This window comes from Dendrobium catenatum, unplaced genomic scaffold (assembly GCF_001605985.2).
Source record: "Dendrobium catenatum unplaced genomic scaffold, ASM160598v2 fragScaff_scaffold_1299, whole genome shotgun sequence".
NCBI lineage: Eukaryota > Viridiplantae > Streptophyta > Magnoliopsida > Asparagales > Orchidaceae > Dendrobium > Dendrobium catenatum.
Genome location: NW_021319761.1, coordinates 79,705 through 103,543, shown reverse-complemented (window position 1 = coordinate 103,543; position 23,839 = coordinate 79,705). Strand labels below are relative to the sequence as shown.

The 23,839-nt window shown below is 33.4% G+C and overlaps 2 protein-coding genes across 3 annotated transcripts; one reads left to right on the top strand and one right to left on the bottom strand.

The window, feature by feature from the left end:
* Positions 1–3,495: 3,495 nt before the first annotated feature.
* On the bottom strand, positions 3,496–21,929 carry LOC110109438. 2 transcript variants are annotated; one of them, XM_028699486.1, is made up of 7 exons: positions 21,760–21,929; positions 20,309–20,394; positions 20,146–20,223; positions 19,555–20,057; positions 19,222–19,282; positions 18,932–19,081; positions 3,496–3,705 (listed from the first exon to the last, which is right to left on the bottom strand). In XM_028699486.1, the coding sequence occupies exons 3-7, from the start codon at positions 20,198–20,200 to the stop codon at positions 3,662–3,664; spliced, it is 813 nt and encodes a 270-aa protein (XP_028555319.1). In that variant the 5' UTR covers positions 20,201–20,223; positions 20,309–20,394; positions 21,760–21,929; the 3' UTR covers positions 3,496–3,661. The 2 variants fall into 2 exon arrangements, with proteins under 2 accessions (XP_028555319.1, XP_020696165.1); XM_020840506.2 differs by lacking the exon at positions 20,309–20,394.
* On the top strand, positions 9,038–11,021 carry LOC110109439 (histone H4-like). The gene has a single exon (XM_028699487.1). The coding sequence runs from the start codon at positions 9,680–9,682 to the stop codon at positions 9,989–9,991; it is 312 nt and encodes a 103-aa protein (XP_028555320.1). The 5' UTR covers positions 9,038–9,679; the 3' UTR covers positions 9,992–11,021.
* Positions 21,930–23,839: the final 1,910 nt, after the last annotated feature.

The following is a 23,839-nucleotide window of genomic DNA, read 5'->3' as shown; positions in this document are numbered from 1 at the left end:
AAAAGTCATTCCATATTTTTTAATTAATATTAATATATATCAATTAATAAGGGACGGCTACTATTTCACTCCAACGTACTAATTTTCATAATGAAAGGTATCTCTGGATAACATGTTAATTAAGCATAATAAGTATATTGAAGTTATAACTGTAACGTTATATGTCAAGATTATGACAATATATATATGTATTAAGTACATATTCAGGACCTAAGTGATTTGTAAATTGAAAAAGAAATAAGTTTTCAATAAACTGTAACTTAATAACTTTAATTCATTAATGTCGTACAGAGGTTATTAATACTCAACAGTTTTTTATTAATAAATATATACTTCTAGTTTTAGTTAATATAATACTATGCGTTTTATAGTTTAATAACATAACCATTTTTGGGCCTTCTCATGATGATGGTTATAAATGGTACAGTAATATATATAAATATTAAAAAAGTTACAGTTTAATAAATGTACATTAACAAAAAAATTTCGTTATTTATAACCAAAAACTTTGGTGAATTATAATAACTTAATATTACTTTATCTAATAGGGTGTTAATTATAATATTTTGCTACAGATATTTTCATTTATATATCTAAATTATTCAACAGAAGTATGATAATCGTCCCAATTTGTTATAGATTGACATAATTATCAATCATAAGCAGTTCAAAAAGATTCAAATATATATTTATTTTCGGACTCTACAAAGTTACGACGTCCAAAAATAGGGGGGCAACTGATATGTTACCAAAAAATAGTCTTGATCCAGCACGAATCTCGAGGCTAAATCAAGTTGAAAACTTCCAAAATTAAAATTGGGATCATCTGAACTCCGATTTCATCAAACTTACAATCAAACTGAGCGTCTCGGAAGCACGAACTCAACGACACCAAAATCGACTCAATCCGAGCCCAAATGAGTCCAAATCAAGGACCCGAAGCGCTTTTGGAAGGTTCAAACTACAATTTGGATTATCAAACAACTTCCAAACTTGGCATGCTTATAATCAAATCGAGCGGCTCGACGAGACGAATCCAACGAGCCTAAGATCATTAAATTCTGATATCATTAAGACACTCAAATGTCCGATAAATGCTCTATAATCAAAGAAATCAATACGGGCCATCCGATGGAGCACTCCAAACCTACCCCGGATCTTCTCTATATTTACGGGGGGTGTCACTCATGAAAACCTATAAGTAGACCCCCACTCTCTACATGAGGGGGACTTTTGGCTAGAGATTGGAGAGAGCTCTTCAAGAGTTCCAGCACCACCGCCTAGCTCATCCTTGACCACCGCCGAAGTGCAGCCGCACCACCGCCCTAGTCTTGCTGCAATACCGCCGGACCACCAAGGGACGCCGTAGTGCTACCGCACCACCGCCGTAGTCTCGCCGCACCACCATCGAACCACCAAGGGACGCCGAAGTGCCATCCGAAGCTGAAGTATCCCCTGACACTAAAGTGTTGTTATCGATCCACCGCCTGACACCGGAGTGCCGCAAGATCACCACCGGACAGTGGAGTGACGTTGGACTTTTGTAAAACTCTCAGTTGATATCTGTAATCTGGTCGTCTTCAAGGACGAGTCAGACCATTATATTTTCCTCAATTATAGTGGAATCATCTTCAACTGGGCTAGGCCCCGTGGTTTTTTCCCTTTCCGGGTTTTCCACGTAAAAAATATTGTGTTCTTTGTGTGTGAGCTGGATATCCGTACAACGCTAAGACGTAGAATTATAACTCTATCGCCGCGTATATTCTAGCCCGCAACAATAAGCATTTTAGAAAGTACATTATAGAAAATTATTGAACTTACATGAATCATCTTAACAATTAAAAATGTGGAGTTTTGGAGCCAAAATAGTGGGAGGAAAAATGAAATGGAGGATTTATAGCTTAGGTTTGGGGGCATAGCTTATGAAGCTCAATTCTCTTATACTATTTGTTTTAGTTATGTAAGAAATAAAAATAAAAAATAATACCACAATTTTTTAAGGTTAATCTATATAGGTAATTTTAAAATGATCTAAATATGACTCAAATTGACTCATTACTTCATTAGATTTATTATTGAGTTATTCATTGAATCAAGTTCGAACTAGCCCGAGCTGATTCTATTGCAAGCATGCTCTTCATCACTATTTAGCTCTTAGAAATTCTCAACAATTGAATATTCTTAAAATTTTTATTATTATTTTTTACAATAGCTTCATCAAGATTAATTACTTCTTTATCACGCTAAATTAGTTAAAGTTGTTATTCAAATCATAACTATAATTCTATTTGGCCGCCATTTCCCCACTATTCAAAAATAAACAAACAGGCTAATGTAATTACACGTGCTTCGACCAAACTATTTTAAACTTGCCCAAATGAAAAATATGGAGTTTTCTTACAAATTTTAGTACTTAGGTGAAAATTTAATGAATGCAGAGAGAATATATTAATTTTATAAATAGCTAAAATTTAAATAATATGCATAAGATTATCCCCTCAAATAGGAGAGATTATTACATGTAAAGTTCGAACTGGAGCTACGTCCCGATTCAGTGATTATGTATAGTAAAAACATGATGTGCTTAGCAACCATACTTTTACCATGCATACTCATAAAATCTGGATTATTTTTCTGTCTGAACTCCGCACGTAATAATCTCCTCAAATAGAGTCATATCTTTCCAAAGATTTCAATGTCCTTTTCCCCCTCAAATGAATTAATTATTTTTTGCAGACTGCGAATACATTCCGGAGACCAACTAGAATGCACCAAATCACCCCTATGCTCAGTACCGCAACTCGATACTGCTCTATAACGCTCAATGTCGTTGACGTGGTGCATTATGATAAGTCTCCCGACAACATTTTGTGTCCGACCTCTACACAATAATTTCTCCCTCAAATGAAAGTCAAAAGTTTATGCCATCATGCTCTCTTCGCCAATGTTGACAAATTGTGATATAAATAGCCAGAAACTATGATGCAAGGTTAACAAGAGAGTAATCTAGCCATTTCCGATAGGGCATTGGCTTAAGACACCATTCTAGTACAAAAAATTTCTTAAATTTAAATTTTTTGTAATAACAAACTACCATCCAAAACAGTAAGAAAATTGTCCCAAACGAAGTCATACTCTTTTAACTTTTATGGCATACAAGTCTCGGATTCAAAACTTTCCTTCTTCAAATCCAACATTTCATCATAAATTAAAATTTGCAGCTGACATTATACCCATAAAAATTTATTATAGATCATTTTCTCACCTTATCATCAACAAAAAAATAGCAAAGATAATTTTTATTGAATGTAATGAATAATTTCTCCATCTTGTTTCCCATTTTCTTCTTGTTCTTTCATATTCTTAGCAACAGAACTCTGTCCAGCTCTTTCATATTCATACCAACTGATATACACAGGAGAAAAAACAGAAACATACAAAGAAAAAAAAATTGCTGCTGCATGCTAACATACAAATTTCTGTACGAGAAACCAATATATAAACAGTCATGCTTCACTAGAAAGGTCTGAACAAAGAGTTCTTATACAAAACTATAGAAATAAGAGGTTTAGCAGATGAGAATTAACCTCTGAGGTTTGTTCAAAGAGGAATGTTAGCAATTACCAGTAAATAAGCAGGAAGTAACCCCTCCTTACATGAATTACATCATATTGTCAGCACCGATAGTACCAAAAGACTGAATTCCTGCAAAGAATGTAATGAAAAAAACTTGATTTCTTATAGAGGTCATGTAATACTCTATTCCGGGAATATAGTAATCTGGGTGATAAAAAACATATTGCTCTAACAACATTGAGTGGAAATTAATCATGAAATATCAGATTATATGTGTAGCACTTTAATGAAGCTAAAATACTGAACCCTTGTAAAAGAGTGACCAAGTTACTGTGTTTTTTTTTTTTCAAAGAGATAGAAAACATTTATAGCTCTAAAAAGATAATAATAGTATTTTTTGTTGTTGATATATTTTCTAAAACAACATACTTTTTTCTATGTTTAAAAATTAATGATGTCTCCCATATAATCATTTTTTTCTTCAAAAAAAATTTATTAGGCTAAATAAGTTATCATTCACAATAGTTTTAGATAGGGCTGTTAAATGTATTCATACTTTTGAAAAACATTTTGAAAACTATTTAGAATAGAATTAAAAATTTTATCTGCACCCAACCTATTCATTTCATTCTCTCTTTGCTCCCAATCACATGAGTCGTCTCCTGCCGAATGTCACCTCTATTGCCATCCTTCGCCACCTAGGTCGCCGGAATCGACGTTAAGTTTTTTTGTCATCAACCCATATCTTTTTGCTTTGGTCATGGATGTTCTCAATAGACATTTGCAAGAGATTTTATTATGGTGTATGCAATTTGTTGATGATATTTTCCTTGTTAATAAAACTAGAGAGGGAGTTGATTGTGAAATAGATGTGGATACTATTAGTAGAATTCAAGTTGGATGGGAAAAGTGGATGAATGTGTTGGGCTTATTGTGTGATAGAAAATTCCCCTCAAACTTAGGGGAAAATTCTATAAGATGGTGGTGAGACCTGCAATGCTTTATGGTGTAAAAAGTTGGTAATTAAAAAAGAAGCATAGAATTAAGTGTTTGTAGATATGAGAATGCTCATGAGTGGCTTTACTCTTAGAGACAAGATGCGAAATGAGCATATACGTGAAAAGGTTGGAGAAGCTGCTATGGAAGATAAAGATTAGAGAGAGTGAGAGAGTCGTCTTAGATGGTTTGGCCACATAAAACGACAGCCTCCTAATGACCCAGTCAGGAAAGTAGAGGTAATAGATTTGACTTATGTTAAGAAAGGTAGAGGTAGACCTAAAAATACTTTGGTTAGAAAATATTACAAATGAGATTTCTTTATTAGATTTAAATAAGAATTTGATTTTTAATAAAACATAATGGAGATAAAGGACTCATGTAGCCAACCCCATGTACAAGGCAAGGCTTTAATGTTGTCGTTAATTTGTTGACCTTCTAATTAGATTTAAATGAGAATTAACATCATTCAATTTACAAATTAATTTGAATTTAATCTATTTCCTTCAATAGATGTTACTCCAATCTCTCATATGATCATATTATGTGTAGTCAAAATTCTTCATATTATGGATATTAGAAATCAAAGAAGTTGGATGTATAATCAATTGACGCAAGGACGAAAGATATTAATAGATGAGTTCATTAATGGGATAAATTTTTTCATCCAGACAGCCTGTCCACTACCTAGCTTCATCTAAGATGGAAAATTTTCATGTCCATATTCTAAACATTAAGATTTAGTGCACCTCACATCAGATAACATAATGGTTGATCTATATCGCAGAGGGTTCATGCTAGAATATTGATAATGAACTTCTCAAGGTGAGTACGGGCCATATTTAGATTCTCGATGCGGCACATCTACAAGTTCTAATATAGCTGAGAAAGAAAATATCCGACCTCTTGAGGACTTAGTTTATGATGCAATTGGGACATAATTAGAATAATATACATAAGAGTCATAAAATAAGGAGGCACATAATTTTTATGATTTGCTGCATGCTGTCCAATAACAAATTTGGAAGGGGTGCACCACTCACTCAGAATTATTTATTGCTGTGAAGATGTTAAGCATAGAATATAATGTCCCATGTAAATATTTTAATCAATTCGTTGGGCTGCTTAAAGAAATCAGCCTGGCAGATAATATAATTCATATAGATTTATACCAGACTAAGAAGTTGATTTTCAAACTTGATTTGACATATACAAAAATAAATTGTTGTGTCAATGGATACATGTTATACTATAAAGATGATTTATCGAAAATTATATGCCATCATTACAATGCACCTAGACTTAAACCAAAGTCTAGGATAAAAAGGAAAGCTTAAGAATTTACCAATCAGTACGATATTTAATTTACCTATAATTTCTAGACTACAATTATATGATCCATGAGATTTGCTGCATATATAAGATGATATAATAAACAAATCTCGCAAGGTGCTATTAAACATCCGTCAAAAGCAGAGGCCAGGAAATACTTTGATCATACAAATTCTACCTTCGCCACAAAGTTAAAAAATATAAGATTAGGTTTATGCGCTGATAACTTTACTCAATTTAACTAGTCTGCTTTTGGTGATGAGCCTCACTGAGGATTGATCATGAACATTTTTATAGGCGCATCAAAAAGGTGATTAGTGGCTCAACCAATATGCCTATGCATACTAAGGGGATCTCTTCTTCTCATCTAGCCACTTAGAGTCAGCCTAGCCCGCATTTACCTACTCTAACTAGTAGTCCGCAGTTTTACTCACCAAACCCTCGCTTTCTTTTGCTAAACTCCACGCACAGTACTCCATTCTACCCTTACTACCCCACACACACCTTCTCATGGAGGCCCTCCAACTTATCTATATCCACAGCATCCACAAGCAGCAGGAGGACCAACAATGAATTCACAAGCGAGCAAGGAACGACTAAGTGAGTATATAAGTTTAAAATTTTATGTTTCATGTGTAAATTGATTAATCTTATGTGTTACCTTTTATACGAAGAGTATATACGACTTCAAGAGAGTCAGGCTAGAGCAGGTGAGGTAACTTCTAGGGGATTAGCAGATTATTATGACTACTGCACTTGGCTGCAAGCGATATGTGGAATGCAGAAAGGCCGGGTTTATGGTTTAGGCTCGTAAGCCTATGCATACGAGGGGCAGACATCTAGTGGTTCCAGCTTCTCAGCAAACAGGCGAAAGTCATGAATAACCAACAGGTAGCTGCCCCCTTAAAGCAGAGCTAGATCAAGTCAAAAATCACAAGCTATAACATGTAGATGTAGATGTAGATGTAGATGTAGATGTAGATGTAGATGTAGATGTAGATGTAGATGTAGATGTAGATGTAGATGTAGATGTAGATGTAGATGTAGATGTAGATGTAGATGTAGATGTAGATGTAGATGTAGATGTAGATGTAGATGTAGATGTAGATGTAGATGTAGATGTAGATGTAGATGTAGATGCAAATGCAATAAAGTCAGTTGTTGGATGAGTTGCAATGGGAACAGTTCAATGGAAAGCAGTCAGCATCAGCATAGGAGGAGAATGATGAGACAGATTCTAATTAGAACTTTTTTGTTATTACTAGATATTTTAGTTCTATGTGGGATATTTTATTTCTATGTTTGTATATTTTATTATTCATTTTTTATTGTACAGCGAACTTTATGTTTATTTTTAAATTATTTGGTGATTGCTCAATATCATTTTGTGATCAAATATATTATTACATGCATGTGGCATTAGTTTTTATGTTCAATGTTTGAATATGAATATGATATGGGTATATAGTTTATGCAGGATTGTTGTGCTATATAAAACAAGAGGGAGGGCTGTTTTTTTATTTTTGGTACAGGTTTCCAATGGAATAAACAAAAACATGTATGATTTCATCTAGGTCTAGGCATCAATATCAATAATCCTAAGTCTTGTTCTAAGGGTGTTAAACCTATCATGACCTTGTCTTTTCACAAAGATATTTGTCGCATGATTTTTGCATCGATAAATTGAATGTCTACACCCTACGACATATGATCTCTAATGAAATGATGACAACAGTTAATAAATTTGGTTCTTAAATGCTGAATAGAGTTAGTATTATCATACATAATAGGTATAATATTCACATAAATAACAAAATCTAAAAATTGTTGCTTAAGATTTGAGATTTGAGCAACATTACTTCCAATGACTAAATATTCCACTTCAGCTCAAGACTGTGCAACTAAGTTCTGCTCTCTAGCAGCGGACCTTGAGATTAATAATTTTTTTTATGAATTGACATGTTATACTCTTCTATTTATAATACATCATACAAAATCTAAATCAAAGTATCTACCCAAATTAAATGAAGTGTTATTCCTATGATACCAAATCTCTAGCATATGTCTCCCTATTAAATACCTTAAAATTCTCTTAGCAACAGTGCGATGTAATTCGTTTAGAATAGGTTAGAAGAGTGTACAAAGACGTACATTTAAATATAATATTAGGATTACTAGCGGCGAGATACAACAATGACTATATTATTCCCCTATACCTCTTTAGATATACATAATTTTCATTGAGGTTTGTCCAATTAGTAGTAGGGCTAATGGGGACATTCGAACTTTTACAGTGTTCTAAATTAAATTTTTTAATTAATTCTTTTATTTATTTTGTCTGTGAGAAAAACATTATATTTTGTATTTGTTTGACATTGAAGTCTAGAGAGTATGACAACTTATCTATCATGCACATTTTATATTCATGACTCATGATACTTGAAAATTTCTCACAGAGCATCTCATTTATGAATCTCAATAGTGTATCATCAACATATATTTACACAATTAGAATATCTGACTTGATTTATTTATGACTAATGTAATGTCAACTGTTCCCTTAACAAATTAGTTTTGATCTATGATGCACCGGCACTTCTCCTCAAAGAGGCGTGCAGTGTCCGACACCGTGTCCGACACGTGTCGGACACGCCGAAAACGTGTCCGATTAAAAAATATTAAATACAAATTGGACACGCGTGTCGGACGAGCGTATCATAAACATTTTATGAATTTTTTTAAATATAATTTCTTGTATTTGGCGGTATTTAAACTAAATTTCTTATTTATTATCCACAACACCAAATCAACGTCCGCACTATTTCTTATTTATTATCCACAACACCAAATCAACGTCCGCACTTAATACCAATCATCGAATATTCTCATTATCATTTCTTTTTGACAGTGAAGGTATTTTCATCTCCACTCTCGGTAACTGATCCTAACTCTTGACATCCTAATATTAATCATTTTAAGCACAAATTTTAGTTAAATGACTTATTATTTTTAATTTATTTTTAAAATTATACTTATTTAATTTTAATACACTATTTTTTAAATAAAAAAACTATAATACTGTGTTCAACCTGTGTCCGTGTCCTATATTTTCAATAACTAACGTGTCCCGTGTCATGTCCATGTCGCCGTGTCCGTGTCTGTGCATCATAGGTTTTGATAGTAGAAAAGAGTTAAGATTTTCATTCCAGGCACTTGCAGCTTGCTTCACTACATATAATGCCTTTTTCAACTTATGTATATAATTATAATATATTGAGCTTTCAAATCTATGTAGTTATTCAACTACAAAATTCACGAAAGCATTCTTAGTATCCATTTAATATAACTTGAAACCTCTAAAACATGTAAATATAAGTAGTTTAATAACTTCTGAACAGATACAGGGGCGAAATTTTTCTTAAAGGCAATTACTTTTATCTGATTAAACCCTTTTTAACTAGTCTTGCCTTATTTCTAGCAATTAATTCAGAGTTATTTAATTTATTTTTTAATACTCATTCGGTTTCAATTATACTCCAATCAGATGGTCTAAGGACTAATCTTCAAACATTATTACGAGCAAATCGATTACATTCTTATACATTACCAAAACCCAAAATTCAACTACCAAAGCATTTTCAACTCTAGTTGGTCTTAAGCGATATAAAGTCAGTCTCGCTAACTTCTTCTCACTAACTTCTTGTTGAAGTGCATTTCTAGTACACCAACGATTATCTTCACCCATAATCTGAAAAGTTCTTCGACAACAAGCGAAATGTCTGGCAGAGGAAAGGGAGGCAAGGGATTGGGAAAGGGCGGTGCGAAGCGCCACCGCAAAGTTCTCCGAGACAACATTCAGGGAATTGCGAAGCCGGTGATCCGGCGGTTGCCAAGGCGTGGCGACGTTAAACGGATCAGTGGTTTGATCTACGAGGAGACCCGTGGCGTTCTGAAGATCTTTCTTGAGAATGTTATCCATGATGCTGTCGCCTATACGGAGCATGCTCGCTGGAAGACTGTCACAACCATGGACGTAGTCTACGCGCTCAAGCGCCAGGGGCATACTCTTTATGGCTTTGGCGAGTAAAAAGCTAGGGTTTGTGCTTGGGGTTTGGGCTATTCAGATGTGTAGTTTTCTACTGCTTTAATGCACTAAGATATTTGGGTTTTTATCTCAGAATCTGATTTCATCGTTTAATGATAATGCATTATGTTTTATGAATCTGTATTGTGAAGTGCATGATATCCTTTTGAGGATTTCAGAATTTCTATTTTGTTTCCTTAAAAAAAATGCATTTCTTGTATTGATGTTGATAGAAGAATTTCCAATTTTTTTAATCTTTAGGATAACTAGATATTCATTATCTAGATAGTATTTCTAATTTCTTTTTGAGCATGTCTAATTTTTCAAGTTTGGGAAACTCACCATTCTCTAGATTGACTATGGATAACAGATTCATCAAAATTGACATGTAGATTCTTATACTATTAAAATTCTTTTATAAAACACTAAATAATTTTCTTACTGATGAATATCCAAAAATATAACCTTATCTGATTTGGCATTGAACTTGCCTGGACATGTTTTTATTATTCAACATGAAATACTAACAGCCAAATATATATAAATATGATAAGTTTGAGGTTCTACCGTTAAGCTATTCACATATAGTTTTGTTCATCCTAAAATGAATATTTACTCTATTTATTACGTAACATGCAATATCGACAACCTCAGCCTAAAAATACTTAGGTAGGTTATATTCATTGAGCATAGAACAAGAAGCTTCTATCAAAATCCTATTCATTTCTTTTTGTCATTCTATTATGTTAAGTATATTTTGTGCAGAGAATTTCAGACTTATTCCTAACTCCTTTAAAAAAATTTAATTTATCATTATCAAATTTCCCTCTATCACCACTGTGGATAGTAGATATTAAATAACCTCTTTTTGTTAAATTAATTTTGCAAACATTTTAAAATCAGTGGAGGAGGCATTCTTATTTGTTAAGAATCTGACCCAGATAAATCTTGTGTAATCATCTACAATGATAAAATCATAAAACTTATATCATAGACTAACTGTACTAATTGGGTAAAATAAACACGTGCATAAAATTTCTTATGATCTAGATGTGATAATATTTTTGACCAACTGAAATGATGACTAACGTATTTTCTAAACTAGCAACAATCACATAAATGGTCAATAGTGAACTCTAGCTGAAGCATCCCTCTAACTAAATCTAGATGAGTGATCTTCTTAACTGTGTTCATATTGGTGTAACATAGTCTCCTATGCTCCAACCATGTCTTATCTATGGTTATTTTCAAACAATGGACACCCTTAGATTAACCTTTAATCATCAATCTTAGGCATATAAACATTACTCATCCTAAATAAACATTATTCACACTAATCATGCTATTTGATCAATATTAATTTCAAAAGAATCTACCATTAAAAGATTATTTTATTAGATTGATTAATATTTTGAATTAATAGTACAATATGAAGCATATTATAATATATGATTATCTTCCTAAATTCATATAATTAAGCCACAAAAATTAAGCAGACAATAAATACAAATCTAGCATAACTATTTGTATAGCATGATGATAATCATACTAAACAATTAAATAATCTACTTTTCATGACTTTTACTATTTAAACTAATTGTATTGTTTGATGATCAGATCACTCTGTACGATAAAGCACGTACATTCTAATTTAGACTATGTTAGAGTTTAAACCTTGAGTGCTTTTTATATACCTTTCCTTTAAGGAAAAAAAAAACCTTAAAATAGATTGGAGCCAAGAAAATATGTAGGAGAAGAATGCTTTGAGGTAGAATATTTCATGTTCTTTTGTGAAAACCCTAACTAAGAAATTTCTTGTAAGAGTATGCTCACCATTATTATTTCCATTTTTCTTCTACGACAATACCTCCAATGTTTTTACTATTTTTTTTTTTGTGGAAAATTATTACTTTATCAAGTTTTGTAAGCCATTTGAGAGCTCTCAAGGTTCGTGTTACAAGAGGTAATAGACTAGCAAGTGGATTAGAGTAATGCTCTTCTCGCTTTGATTAGAAGGTGTAGGCAATAAAAGATTATTTTATTAGATTAATTAATATTTTGAATTAATAGTACAATATGAAGCATATTATAATATATGATTATCTTCCTAAATTAATATAATTAAGCCACAAAAATTAAGCAGGCAATAAATACAAATCTAGCATAACTATTTGTATAGTATGATGATAATCATACTAAACAATTAAATAATCTACTTTTCATGACTTTTACTATTTAAACTAATTGTATTGTTTGATGATCAGATCACTCTGTATGATAAAGCACGTACATTCTAATTTAGCCTATGTTAGAGTTTAAACCTTGAGTGCTTTTTATATACCTTTCCTTTAAGGAAAAAAAAAACCTTAAAATAGATTGGAGCCAAGAAAATATGTAGGAGAAGAATGCTTTGAGGTAGAATATTTCATGTTCTTTTGTGAAAACCCTAACTAAGAAATTTCTTGTAAGAGTATGCTCACCATTATTATTTCCATTTTTCTTCTACGACAATACCTCCAATGTTTTTACTATTTTTTTTTTTGTGGAAAATTATTACTTTATCAAGTTTTGTAAGACATTTGAGAGCTCTCAAGGTTCGTGTTACAAGAGGTAATAGACTAGCCAGTGGATTAGAGTAATGCTCTTCTCGCTTTGATTAGAAGGTGTAGGATTTCTCCATTACCCGTTAAGAAAAACTTCTTTGCATGGTGGTTGCCCAAGGAGAGATCAGTGATAAGGTAGAGGTCTCAAGGTGTGGATGCATGTGATAGTACCGAATCATATAAAAAATTGATTTGCGTCTTCTTTTGTTTGCACTTTATGTTCTTAACATTATTATGTGCTATGCTTAATCTCCTGCACTATGGAAAATACAGTTGTGATGATATTAGTTCATCTTCATACAAATTATATTTCTCATAAATTTATGCTCGTTTAATAATTGATGAGTAAAAGCCCAAAATAGTCTCTCAACTACTAGTAAATACTAAATTTAATCCCAGACTTTTATAATGCTCCAATTTAATCTCCCGGCTATTAGAAAATATCTCAATTTAGTACAAGACCAAAAGTAACAGTTAAAGTTAACTATATTTATTAATTATTCACTCTTATTATTTAGTTAATTAACTTTCATCATGATTTTAATATTTATTTTAATATGATAAATAAAAAATAAAAAATATATATAATCTCATATATACTATAATACCCAAAATGCTCACAAATTTAATTATTAAGATTAATTTTAACTGTTATTTTTGGCATTGGGACCAAATTGGGATATTTTCTAATACTCGGGAGGACTAAATTGGGTTATCATCTATGATGCACGGACACTTCTCCTCAAAGAGGCGTGCAGTGTCCGACACCGTGTCCGACACGACACTCGCCCGACACTCCTCCGATACGTGTCGGACACACCGAAAACGTGTCTGATTAATAAATATTAAATACAAATTGGACACGCGTGTCCGACACACGTATCTTAAATATTTTATGAATTTTTTTAAATATAATTTATTTTATTTGGCGGGATTTAAAATAAATTTCTTATTTTTAATCCACAACACTAAATCAACGTCCGCACTTAATACCCAATCATCGAATATTCTCATTTTCATTTCTTTTTGGCAGTGAAGGTATTTTTCTCTCCTCTCTTCATGACTAATAAACGGCATTGATGCCTGACTCTCGACATCCTAATACTAATCATTTTAAGCAAAAATTCTAGTTAAATGACTTATTATTTTTAAATAATTTTTTAAATTATACTTATTTAATTTTTATACACTATTTTTCAAATATAAAAACTATAATAACGTGTCCAACCCGTGTCCATGTCCTATATTTTCAATAACTGACGTGTCCCATGTCCGTGTCCGTGTCGTGTCGTATCCGTGTCTGTGCATCATAGGTTATCATAAATTAAACATTTTCTCATAGTTGGGAGACTATTTTAGACTTTTACTCAGTAATTGATCTATTGAACTACATAATAGTTTTATTTTACTTTTTCTTCATATAGATTACCTTGCTAGTCTTCTTTCTTTGTCTCAATTAAAATTTTAAAAAGTTTAAAATTATCAAACACCAATTCACCTATCCTCCCCTCCTCTTGAGCGTGGTATTACACTTCACTTCAAAATATAATTCTTAGATTAACAAATTTTCCATTTCTTGAATGAACAAAATTTGCTTATTAGATAAATCATCATTCAAGGGTGAATCTACAAAAATTTCTCATATTGAGGTAGGTGATTTTTATCCTATGTCTATTTTTAAGATTTTGATTTCAAATGTCCGATTTCTTTTAAATTACATTTATTATATTTTCCTAAGATTTAGTGAACTTCTACCACGTAACTTTCGTACATATCATAGACATTTTGAATGGTTGATTATGTTATTTCATCAGGTAAAATGAAAGTTATTATATTTTGTTTGCATGAAATAAGTATTTTAGTATTTTAATATATGTATATTGTTAATATAAGTATTATGAATGAATGCAAACATGTCATTGTATAATAGCTAATCGTTATTATTATTATAAAACTATTATAATAGTATGTGTGAGGACAAGTAAATGTTGGTTTTACTAACGTTGGCTGAAGACTGACTAACATGTACAAATGATGAGCCGACGGACTTTGCTTTAAATACTTGGTTTGATGTTATCCTCGACTAATTTACGTGATGCACCGATTGAGAGTTATAAGAAATTATTACTGTACCGATGGGCAAGGAGTAATGACTCTATTTACTGAGCCAACGGTTGCTGATTACCGATTACCGACTACTTGAAAAACATCACGCAAGTCATGGTTTAAAATTGCGCAATATGAGGCTCGCCTTGAGGCCTGCCTTTACGCAATTCCAGTAAAAAACGCCTTGATTCTTACGCCTCGAGTTTTTTTTATGAGGCTTGCGCCTCAATTTGGTTGAGGCCCACCTCGCCTCACTGGCATGAGGCTTACGCCTCATGCTATATATATAAACTTATATAAATCTTGAAGTAAATGCCTGACATTGGACTCTATAGGAGAGGAGGAAGGGGAGAGAGCAGTTCATCATAATGATGATTCAAATGAAGAACCCCTTGGTGATGACTTATGAGTTCTTATGTGATATGTCATTGCTATTTATTTTAGGAAATTTTAATTATATGTTAATGAAAAGAATACTGGGATTTGGGAAAGATAGAATTTTGAGTTGAACTATATTTCATGTTGTCTTACTATTGGGATATTTTGATTTCACTTCATATCTTATGTTTTTTTATGTTTTATATTATTCACTCATTAGTATATAAAAAATTTATCAGTTTATGTTTACGCAATCTTTTGATTTTGAGGCTTACGCCTCAAAACGCCTTGAGGCTTACGCCTCGCCTCACGAATGAAAAACGCCTCAATACCCGAATACGCAATTTTAAACATTGACGCAAGTCAGAACTCCTTGTTTCGTATGATTACTAGAATGCTTTTTACCGCACAACTGTCAATGTACTGTTTTATTATTCTACTAATTATTGTTTTATTGTTACTGTACTATTTAACTCTGGCACCGATTTTATGGATACTGATACTATTAATGATCCTACTGATATTGCTACTGATTCATTGTCCTTGTTAGTATCAATATTTACTAATTTATTGTTATTTAACTAGGCTTTTCAGAAACTTCTTGCCCAATTTCAATGAAAACGTCATCTTTGGGAACATTCAAACCCTGATTTTGTCTTATTATCACACATCAACCATGGAAAAATACGCTGAAGAAGAGGCCACCAAGTCCTATTTAATGGTGTCACCGATGGAATATAGTTTAGAAGAGGATCTATATTTTTCAAACGAAGATGATTCAGATCCCAACATTGCATAACAGATTGAGCAGGTGAGACTAGAGGGTGATTCTGAGCCCACAAGTGAATCTTCAGATGCAACAATGGTCGGCTATGAAGAAAATGCTCCAACAAATGAGTTTGAATCAGATGAACCAAGTGTAATTGAGAAATGACAAAATAATGTCATCACCATCAAAGAAGCAGATCTCCAATAAAGATAAGGCAAAGAGATAGTTATCAATGAAAACATCATCCCTAAAGAACCTAAGAAGAAAAATGCTTCAGCTAAAGAGACATATTGCAATATCATGTTATATCTGAGAAAAATCCTAGCACAGCTCAGCATATACGATGCTAATAATATCCAAAGAACTTCAAGAGACTTTTCAAGAGACTTTGATTCAGGCTCTCAAAAGCTCCGAAATATATGAGACGTATTTTGCTAAGCATAACATGACAGAAGTTCCACAAGCCCGGAATGAATCAATCATCACTTTTGCGGAATAAGATATGATGCTCGGAACAGCAGATCACAACCGCATTTGTATGTTACTAGAGAGAGACGGTATTATAATAAGTCAGATCCTGGTTGTCGGATCTTCTATAAATCTCATAAGCTTGAAAACGTTGAGATCACAGTGCCTCGATGTGCAGTACCTCGGGCACGACAAGCTGATGGTGCATGGTTTCAACAAGAAGGGGAAGAAGATCCTAAGATCATTCGCACTCCCACTTGTGTTCAGAGAACTGTATAATGAGATTAAATTTCATGTGATTGATGTTGATACCTCATTCAAGACGCTTCTAGGTTGCCCCTAGTTGCATGAATACGAAATTGTCCTATCAACCCTACATCAGTGTATGAAATACCTCAGAGATAAGTTTAGGATCTCAGGCGATATAAAACCCTTTGTAGTCCATGAGATCAAAATATATGACAATGCTAAATACTTCATTTTAAAGGAGTCGAAGCCACTTAGCACCCGTGAGGCCAAGGCATCAAATTCAAAAACTACAAAGTAACCTAGGCAAGAAGGTGAGAAAAAGCAAAGAGGGATAAAGAAGGTAACATCGACTCTCCCCAAAACAACCTCCACTTCTAAAACAAAAAGAATTATGCCTCACCTATGGAGCGACATGGAAAAAGATGTCATCCCTGCAAAATCTAAGAAGACATGCAAATCTATAGCAAAAGGGAATAAAAAAGAGGAAAATTCATATTTCAATTATGATTATGAATCTACATACACGAGCAAGGTTTGAGGTGTCTTCTCAAGAAGAATAAGTAGTTTGTCAATCTTCGAGAGCATAATCGTGATCACATGTCTTCCTCCACGACATTTCAAAGAAGCCACCCTGAGAGAGGTGCATAATGTCGAAGAGCTCAAAACGCTTTATGTACATCCTCTAAGCAAAGGGGTTGGACTAGGCAACTTACTCTATAAAGTCGGAGAACATAAAGATGAAAACTATGACTGGCTCGTCAAGTTCATCGACTTCGATGAGATAATGCCTGCGATGATGCCCGGGTATTGCTCCAAAGGCATTCGAAGAATGATATGGAAAAAAGTAGGTGAAATATGTTAATTTGCCAACTGAAGAAGATCCTCATCTAACCTTTATCAGTGCCTTTTTTCGGAGAACTAAGTTGAAGAAATGAAGAAGCTCATTTGTGAATTTAGTGACTGCTTTGCCTGGACATATGCTAAGATGTTCGGCTTATCCTCTTACGCAACAGTTCACAGATTGTCCATTAAGCTAGATGTTGCAATTATCAAACAAGTTCCAAGGAGAATGAGATTGGAGATTAAAGAACAGGTGATTACAGAAAAAAAAGATCATAGAAGCGGGCTTCATTCGAGAATAAAAGTATGCCGATTGGATTACCAATAGTGTCCATGTTAAGAAGAAGAACGGTCAGATTTGTGTCTGTATCAATTTCAGGGGCCTCAATAAGGCGTGTCGGGAAGACGACTTTTCCCTCCCAATGTCAGAACTTCTAGTTGATAATACGTTCAACTATGATATGTTCTCCTTCATGAATGAGTAGTCATGATATAACCATATAAAGATGGCGCCTGAAGATGAAAAGCATATATCTTTCAGAATATCCATCGGCATATTTTGTTACACGTTTATGCCCTTCGGCTTACAGAACGCGGTGCTACCTATAAGCAAGCAATGACGTACATATTTGATGAGGTGATTCATCAAAAGGTCTAGTGCTATATATAGATGACTTTACCGGAGTATGGATTGAAAATATTACCTTAATGAGCTGAGGATTGTATTTGAGAGGATCAAAATGTTCAATCTGAAAATGAAGCCTCTCAAATGTGCTTTCAGATTCTCATGAAAATTCCTGGAATATGTCATTCGCTATCGAGGAAACGAAATCGACCCCAATAAGATCAAAGGGCAATCATGGAGATGTCGCCTTCCAAGAACCTTCGTCAACTTCACTCTTTACAATGACAACTGACTTTCATTTGACGATTTATATCGAATATGTCAAGTAGATGTCAGTCGCTCTCAAAGCTGATAAAGAAAGATATCCGCTTCAAATGGGATAGAATATCATAAAGCATTTGATAGTATAAAAAAAACCTGTTGAATCCACCTATTCTCACTGCGCCAATTTCATAGAAGCCTCTTATCTTTGCACTAGAAGAGTCTCTTCGGGCACTACTAGCTCAGCATAAGAAATAAGATAAGGAGAACGCGCTCTACTACATGAGTCGGAAATTGATTGGAGCAAAGATATGTTATTCTTCTATCGAGAAGTATTGTCTGACGCGAATTATCGGAGCCCACAGCTTCTTACATTATATAATTTATAATAACTTAGTAGTTTAGTAGCTATTATTATGATAACTACATGTCAAGGGGGCATTTGTACCATGTTATCTAAAAATAATAGAAAATCCAACTAGCCACTTTAATGATAACTTTTAGTTCTTCAATCGATTTTTTGAACTAAATAGATTAGAGAATACGAGATAAGTGTATCCTAAATTTGATACTTATTGTAAAATTTATCATGAAGTAGAAGAGGAATGCATGTCACTCATCAATTGGGTTTTAAGAATTAATACCATCAATTATTGCAACGTTATCAATCCTAAATTCTCCGTAGTCATCATTCAGCTTTAATTCTGGTAATGGGTAGTCATCATCCAGCACTATTCCAGCTACACCAAGAGGGTCATCTAATTCTTCTGGAGTATAAAGTGATGAAAGGCGTCCTGCACATTTGTACACCCTTCACCAGGTAAGCATGCATCATCTATTAAAACACATTGGGCTATAAAGAAAATGGACAAGAAGAAATAAAATTCATACTCCAAAATATATGAAATAAATAAAGAAGGAAGAGGAAAAAAACCTGTAACTGATATGGAACTGTTCAAATCTGACCCATCTGTCTCATAGCCTTCTTCATCACTCTACGAATATAAAAGAATGAAGAAAAAATGAAAATAAAAAAAAAAAAACTACACAAAATTGACATTCCAAATAAAGCAACATAACATGCAACTGGAACAGCTAGCAAATTTTAAAATGGCAGGGCATAGTAAAAATAAGATTTTTTGGACAACTTTCTATAAAAGTTGCAATGGAAAATGGTGGAGTCGGTGTACTTGCATGTATTTCCCATGATATGCAATGTCCAAATAAATTAATTTGTGAAATCAAAAGTGTGGATTTTGCTACGTACCAATATTGGTTTTTCCAACTCCGAGATTGATATACCAATAGCTGATGCCATAATCTCTGATAGAGTTTGATTCATAAGAAGATTTGCCTCATCCTTTGCAGACCAAGAATAGCCCCCCATTTCCTCTATTCCATCCTTAGCCCATTCACAACACTGTTTTATTTCTTCATCAGTCAATATATGGCCAGAGGGTGTATTCCCCTTTCCAAAGTTGTCTAACAACACCGAATTGCTATTCAGATTGGCACCCTTTGATAGCCTAGTACCTAACTGTTTCTTAGTTGTAAAAACATCTGCTGCTGCTGCGTGCTGCATTCCCTGTCTCATTGGATTCTTTTTTATTTCGTTGCCCTTCATTGCAGATTTCTGCTTCAAATCAACATCCTTTGATGCAGCAGCTACAGGTCCATAAGTACTTCTAAGGTCCGCCAAAGCTTTGCGCTCTTTGCCAGCAGTCTTAGCAGTCTTTAGTTTATCATGTTTCATTGTGACAGTAGCTTTTCCTAGAAATTTCAACCAACAATAACTCTAAGAATCCTGTAATGATAGACCAATAAAGTAACGCAACTACGCAAGTATAATATGTCAGACCTCCACCAATGTGTACATTTTCTTTATGAACAGCAGCTGCGAGGGGTGTATCCATCTTTACCAAACAGCTAAATCAACCTTCACACAGCAATACAAAGAAAATAAATAAGTTAAGACTGGGCTAAAGTTTATTAGGAATAGTTCTTCGAGGTATTAAACATACTTTCAGGCCTTTTTCTTTGCACAATTCCAGAATTTTCAGAGCACTATTTTTTTGTCAGCAACTATTCACTCTTCACATCAGATAACCTTCACAAAGTAAGCATGAAAAATAAAATAGAAAATGTTGTAATCAGGTCAGACTCAGACAACCATAACGCAAGCAAAACAAAACTCTATCAGGTCAAAATACAACGACAGTATATCCTTATAAGCACATGACGCCTTGTGCTCTAGCTTAAAAACCAAACAAAAGAACCAAGTAAAAGAGCTGCAGTGCTAAGGAAAAACTTTTCCCGGCATTTTAAGCATAAAGAGTTCTACTGGCAGCACTTCACACGTGCAATTTCTTTAACAACCCATTTTGCAGTTAATCAGCAAAATCAAAAAGAACACAGCTAAAGAAAACGTAAGAATGGCAACATTTTTGGAGAAATAGTTTGTGGAACCATGACCAAATTTGAATGGGATCCACTTCGTGGAAAAGAGGTTCTCGGTTATATAGCACCAAAGATGTTTTACTTGTAAATGTTGAATCTTATGAGATTCTGGACACACAATCCTCCTACTTTGAGAGAGGAGCCCAGCATCCAAGCTGTGCATAACGTGAATGTGTGGAAGAACTCTGATTTTCTATGTTGAAATTACATCTTGCATGGCTCGTCTAATGCATTGTATAGTGTGCATAGCTCAAACAAATTGACTAAAGAGTTATGGGAGTCTTTAGACCATAAATATAAGTCAGAGGATATCAGCGCCAATAAATTTTTGGATGGCCAGTTCTTGGACTTCAAGATTGTGGACTCCAGGACTGTGGTGAGTCAGGTGTTGGAACTCCAAGTAATTCTCCACAAAATTCACATAGAGGGAATGATTCAGTGAGTCCTTTTAGATAGTTTCTATTATTAAAAAGCTACCACTTATATCAAAGGATTTCAAGAACTATTCAAAGCACAAGAAAGGAGATGAAATTTGAAGAGATCACTACAATACCTCATATTGAAAAAATAGGAAGGTTCAAAAAAGAATGTCACCGACAATCTATAATACTACAAAGGCCAACATGGTGGAATGTGGTCAAGGCTCCAGGACTAAGAGAGGAAATAAACAGGGTTGTTAAAAGAATGTTTCAATAGTAAATCGCTCCAAAGCAAGCAAATCCTGCTTCGCATCATTCTCAAGCAAAGTAAGTTTTCAAAGAGGCCACTTCACCCCCGTTGAGCAATAAAACACTTGCAAGAAGTGCAGTTGTGCTGTGGCTTTTGATTGGTTTTAATTTTGGTCTTAGGGTTGTTTGGTATCGAATTTACAGCGGGATTTACGCTAAATCCAGCCAAAAGGTTTTTGTGCGCGCGTTAAATCCCGGCGAGGGATAAATCCCGGATTTACTAAATCCCTAGGTTCGGCGGATTTACGGGATTTGGCCGAAGAAGCTCGCGAAAGGGAGAAAGTTACCTTCCCAGCCAGCGAGCTCCCGCTGTTGCTTCCGATCAAAATGTCGTAACTTCCGATCCGACAGGAAGGAAAAGTCGTGAAGGAGCGTAGTCGAACAACGACGAAGGAGCCGAAGAAGTGACCTACACCTCCTGCGAAGCAACGAAGCCGAACAGCAACGACGAAAAGAAGCAAACCCTAGAAGGCTCTAAGCTATTATGGATAATCTTAATTATTATAATTTAAAATATTAATAATTAAGTAAAATAATTAAATAATTAATAGTATAATTACTTAATTAGTGTATAAATTAATTATCTAATTTAAATTAATTGAATAATTAATAATTAATATTCATATAATTAGCTTAGTTGATATATTTTAAAATAACTAATAGGATTACAACAACAACAACATCAAGCATTTATCTCACTACGTATGATCGGTTACATGAATCCTTTTTCTTCATTGTGTCTTATTAAAAGTCAAATTCTCGTTTAAATCTAATCAAAAAAATCATTTCTAATATTTTCTAAACAAGTCTTTCTAGGTTTGTCACTACCTTTCTTAACATAAGTTAAATATAATACATCTATTTTCCTAACGAGGTCATCGGAAGGCCGCCGTTTTATGTGACCAAACCATCTAAGGCCGACTCTCTCTAAACCTTAATCTTCTACTGAGCTACTCCCGACCTTTTCAAGATATGCTCATTCATCCTATTTCTAAGGTAAAGCCCACTTATCCACTGAGCACCTCATCTTGCACACTTAATTAATATTATCTTCCTTTAATGGCCAACATTCGGCACCAAAAAAGGTTTAAACTTTTTAATAAAAAAATATAATAAAAAAACATTTTAGATGATAATCTTTTAAATTTATTTAAATGTTATAATTTTTTATAAACTTATGTATATTTTTCTAAATATTAAAATTTAAAAATGTGATTCGAGTTTCTGATTTGGACAAACATTGAGCTCACGACTTGAGTCGAAATGGTTTGTTCCTGTTGTCCTATTTTTTGAAACGTCAGTCGCCGACCTATATAGAATTTACTGAATACCTCAAAGTTCATCATCGATATCCTGATTTAATTTTCTGGATGATATACTGCATATATAACATTTTAATAAACATTTTATTTTATTTCAAATTTATTAGAACAAGTAAAAATAAAACTAAAAAATATATATTTTTAATTTTTTAAATTTATTTTATATAATATATTTTTAATTACATTGTTGCAAATAAAAAACAGGTTTATTTAAAATAAAAAAATGAAAGTGAAACCCATATTGTTACATCACAATAAAATAATATACATGTATTTATTTTAAAATAAATAAATATAAAAAAATAATTTTAATAAATATAATGATTTAAATATTAAATAAATAAATAAATATTAATATTTAGATACCCGTGGAATGGATTAAAGGAAAAAAAATTTATTAAAAAACCGGTTAACCGAGAACCAATTTCTTTGAAAAAATTTTGTTTTATTTTAAGAAATCGTGGAATGGAATTCCAGTTTCAATAGAAACTGGATAATTAAGTTCTGGTTTGAAACCGAAAACCGGATAATGAATTTCCGGTTTCTATGAAAACCGGATAATTAAATTCTGTATTTGCTCCTTTTTAAATTTCTTCTCTAACACGTTTCTTAAACTAATTTAAACTTAAAATCTACTCCTTATAAATTGGCCAATAAAAAATGAGCCAGTAAGAAATTTTGCCCTCGACCAACAGCATTCAAACCTTCATCCACAACTAACAGCATTCGAAGTTCTCCCCATCAAACCTAGCCTATGAGCTAACACCCTCAACACTCCCAACCTTCGCCAACATTTGTTGCGACCTTCAATGAATAGTAACTTCCAAAAACCCACAACCTTGAATCAACAGCAGCGCACGAGACCTTTAGTCGACCATCGACCACAGCCCTTGAGCTACATCATCTTGAGCCTAGACCTTCTAGATTTGAAGCATCCCGACCATCTAGACCTAAACAAGTGAGCATAATATTTTGGAAAGAAACCTAAAGAATCAAATATAAAAATGTGTGTGCATGGAATGAAAAGTATCAATGCAGTCATTAT

What these genes read in the sequence shown, in the direction of transcription:
- LOC110109439 (XM_028699487.1), top strand. Translation starts at nt 9,680, where the DNA reads ATGTCTGGCAGAGGAAAGGGAGGCAAGGGATTGGGAAAGGGCGGTGCG.
- LOC110109438 (XM_028699486.1), bottom strand. Translation starts at nt 20,200, where the DNA reads ATGGATACACCCCTCGCAGCTGCTGTTCATAAAGAAAATGTACACATT. An exon ending in AGTTGGAAAAACCAATATTG is followed by an intron (nt 19,283 to 19,554) that starts GTACGTAGCAAA and finishes TTATATTCGTAG; the next exon opens with AGTGATGAAGAAGGCTATGA. An exon ending in TAACGTTGCAATAATTGATG is followed by an intron (nt 3,706 to 18,931) that starts GTATTAATTCTT and finishes CATTCTTTGCAG; the next exon opens with GAATTCAGTCTTTTGGTACT.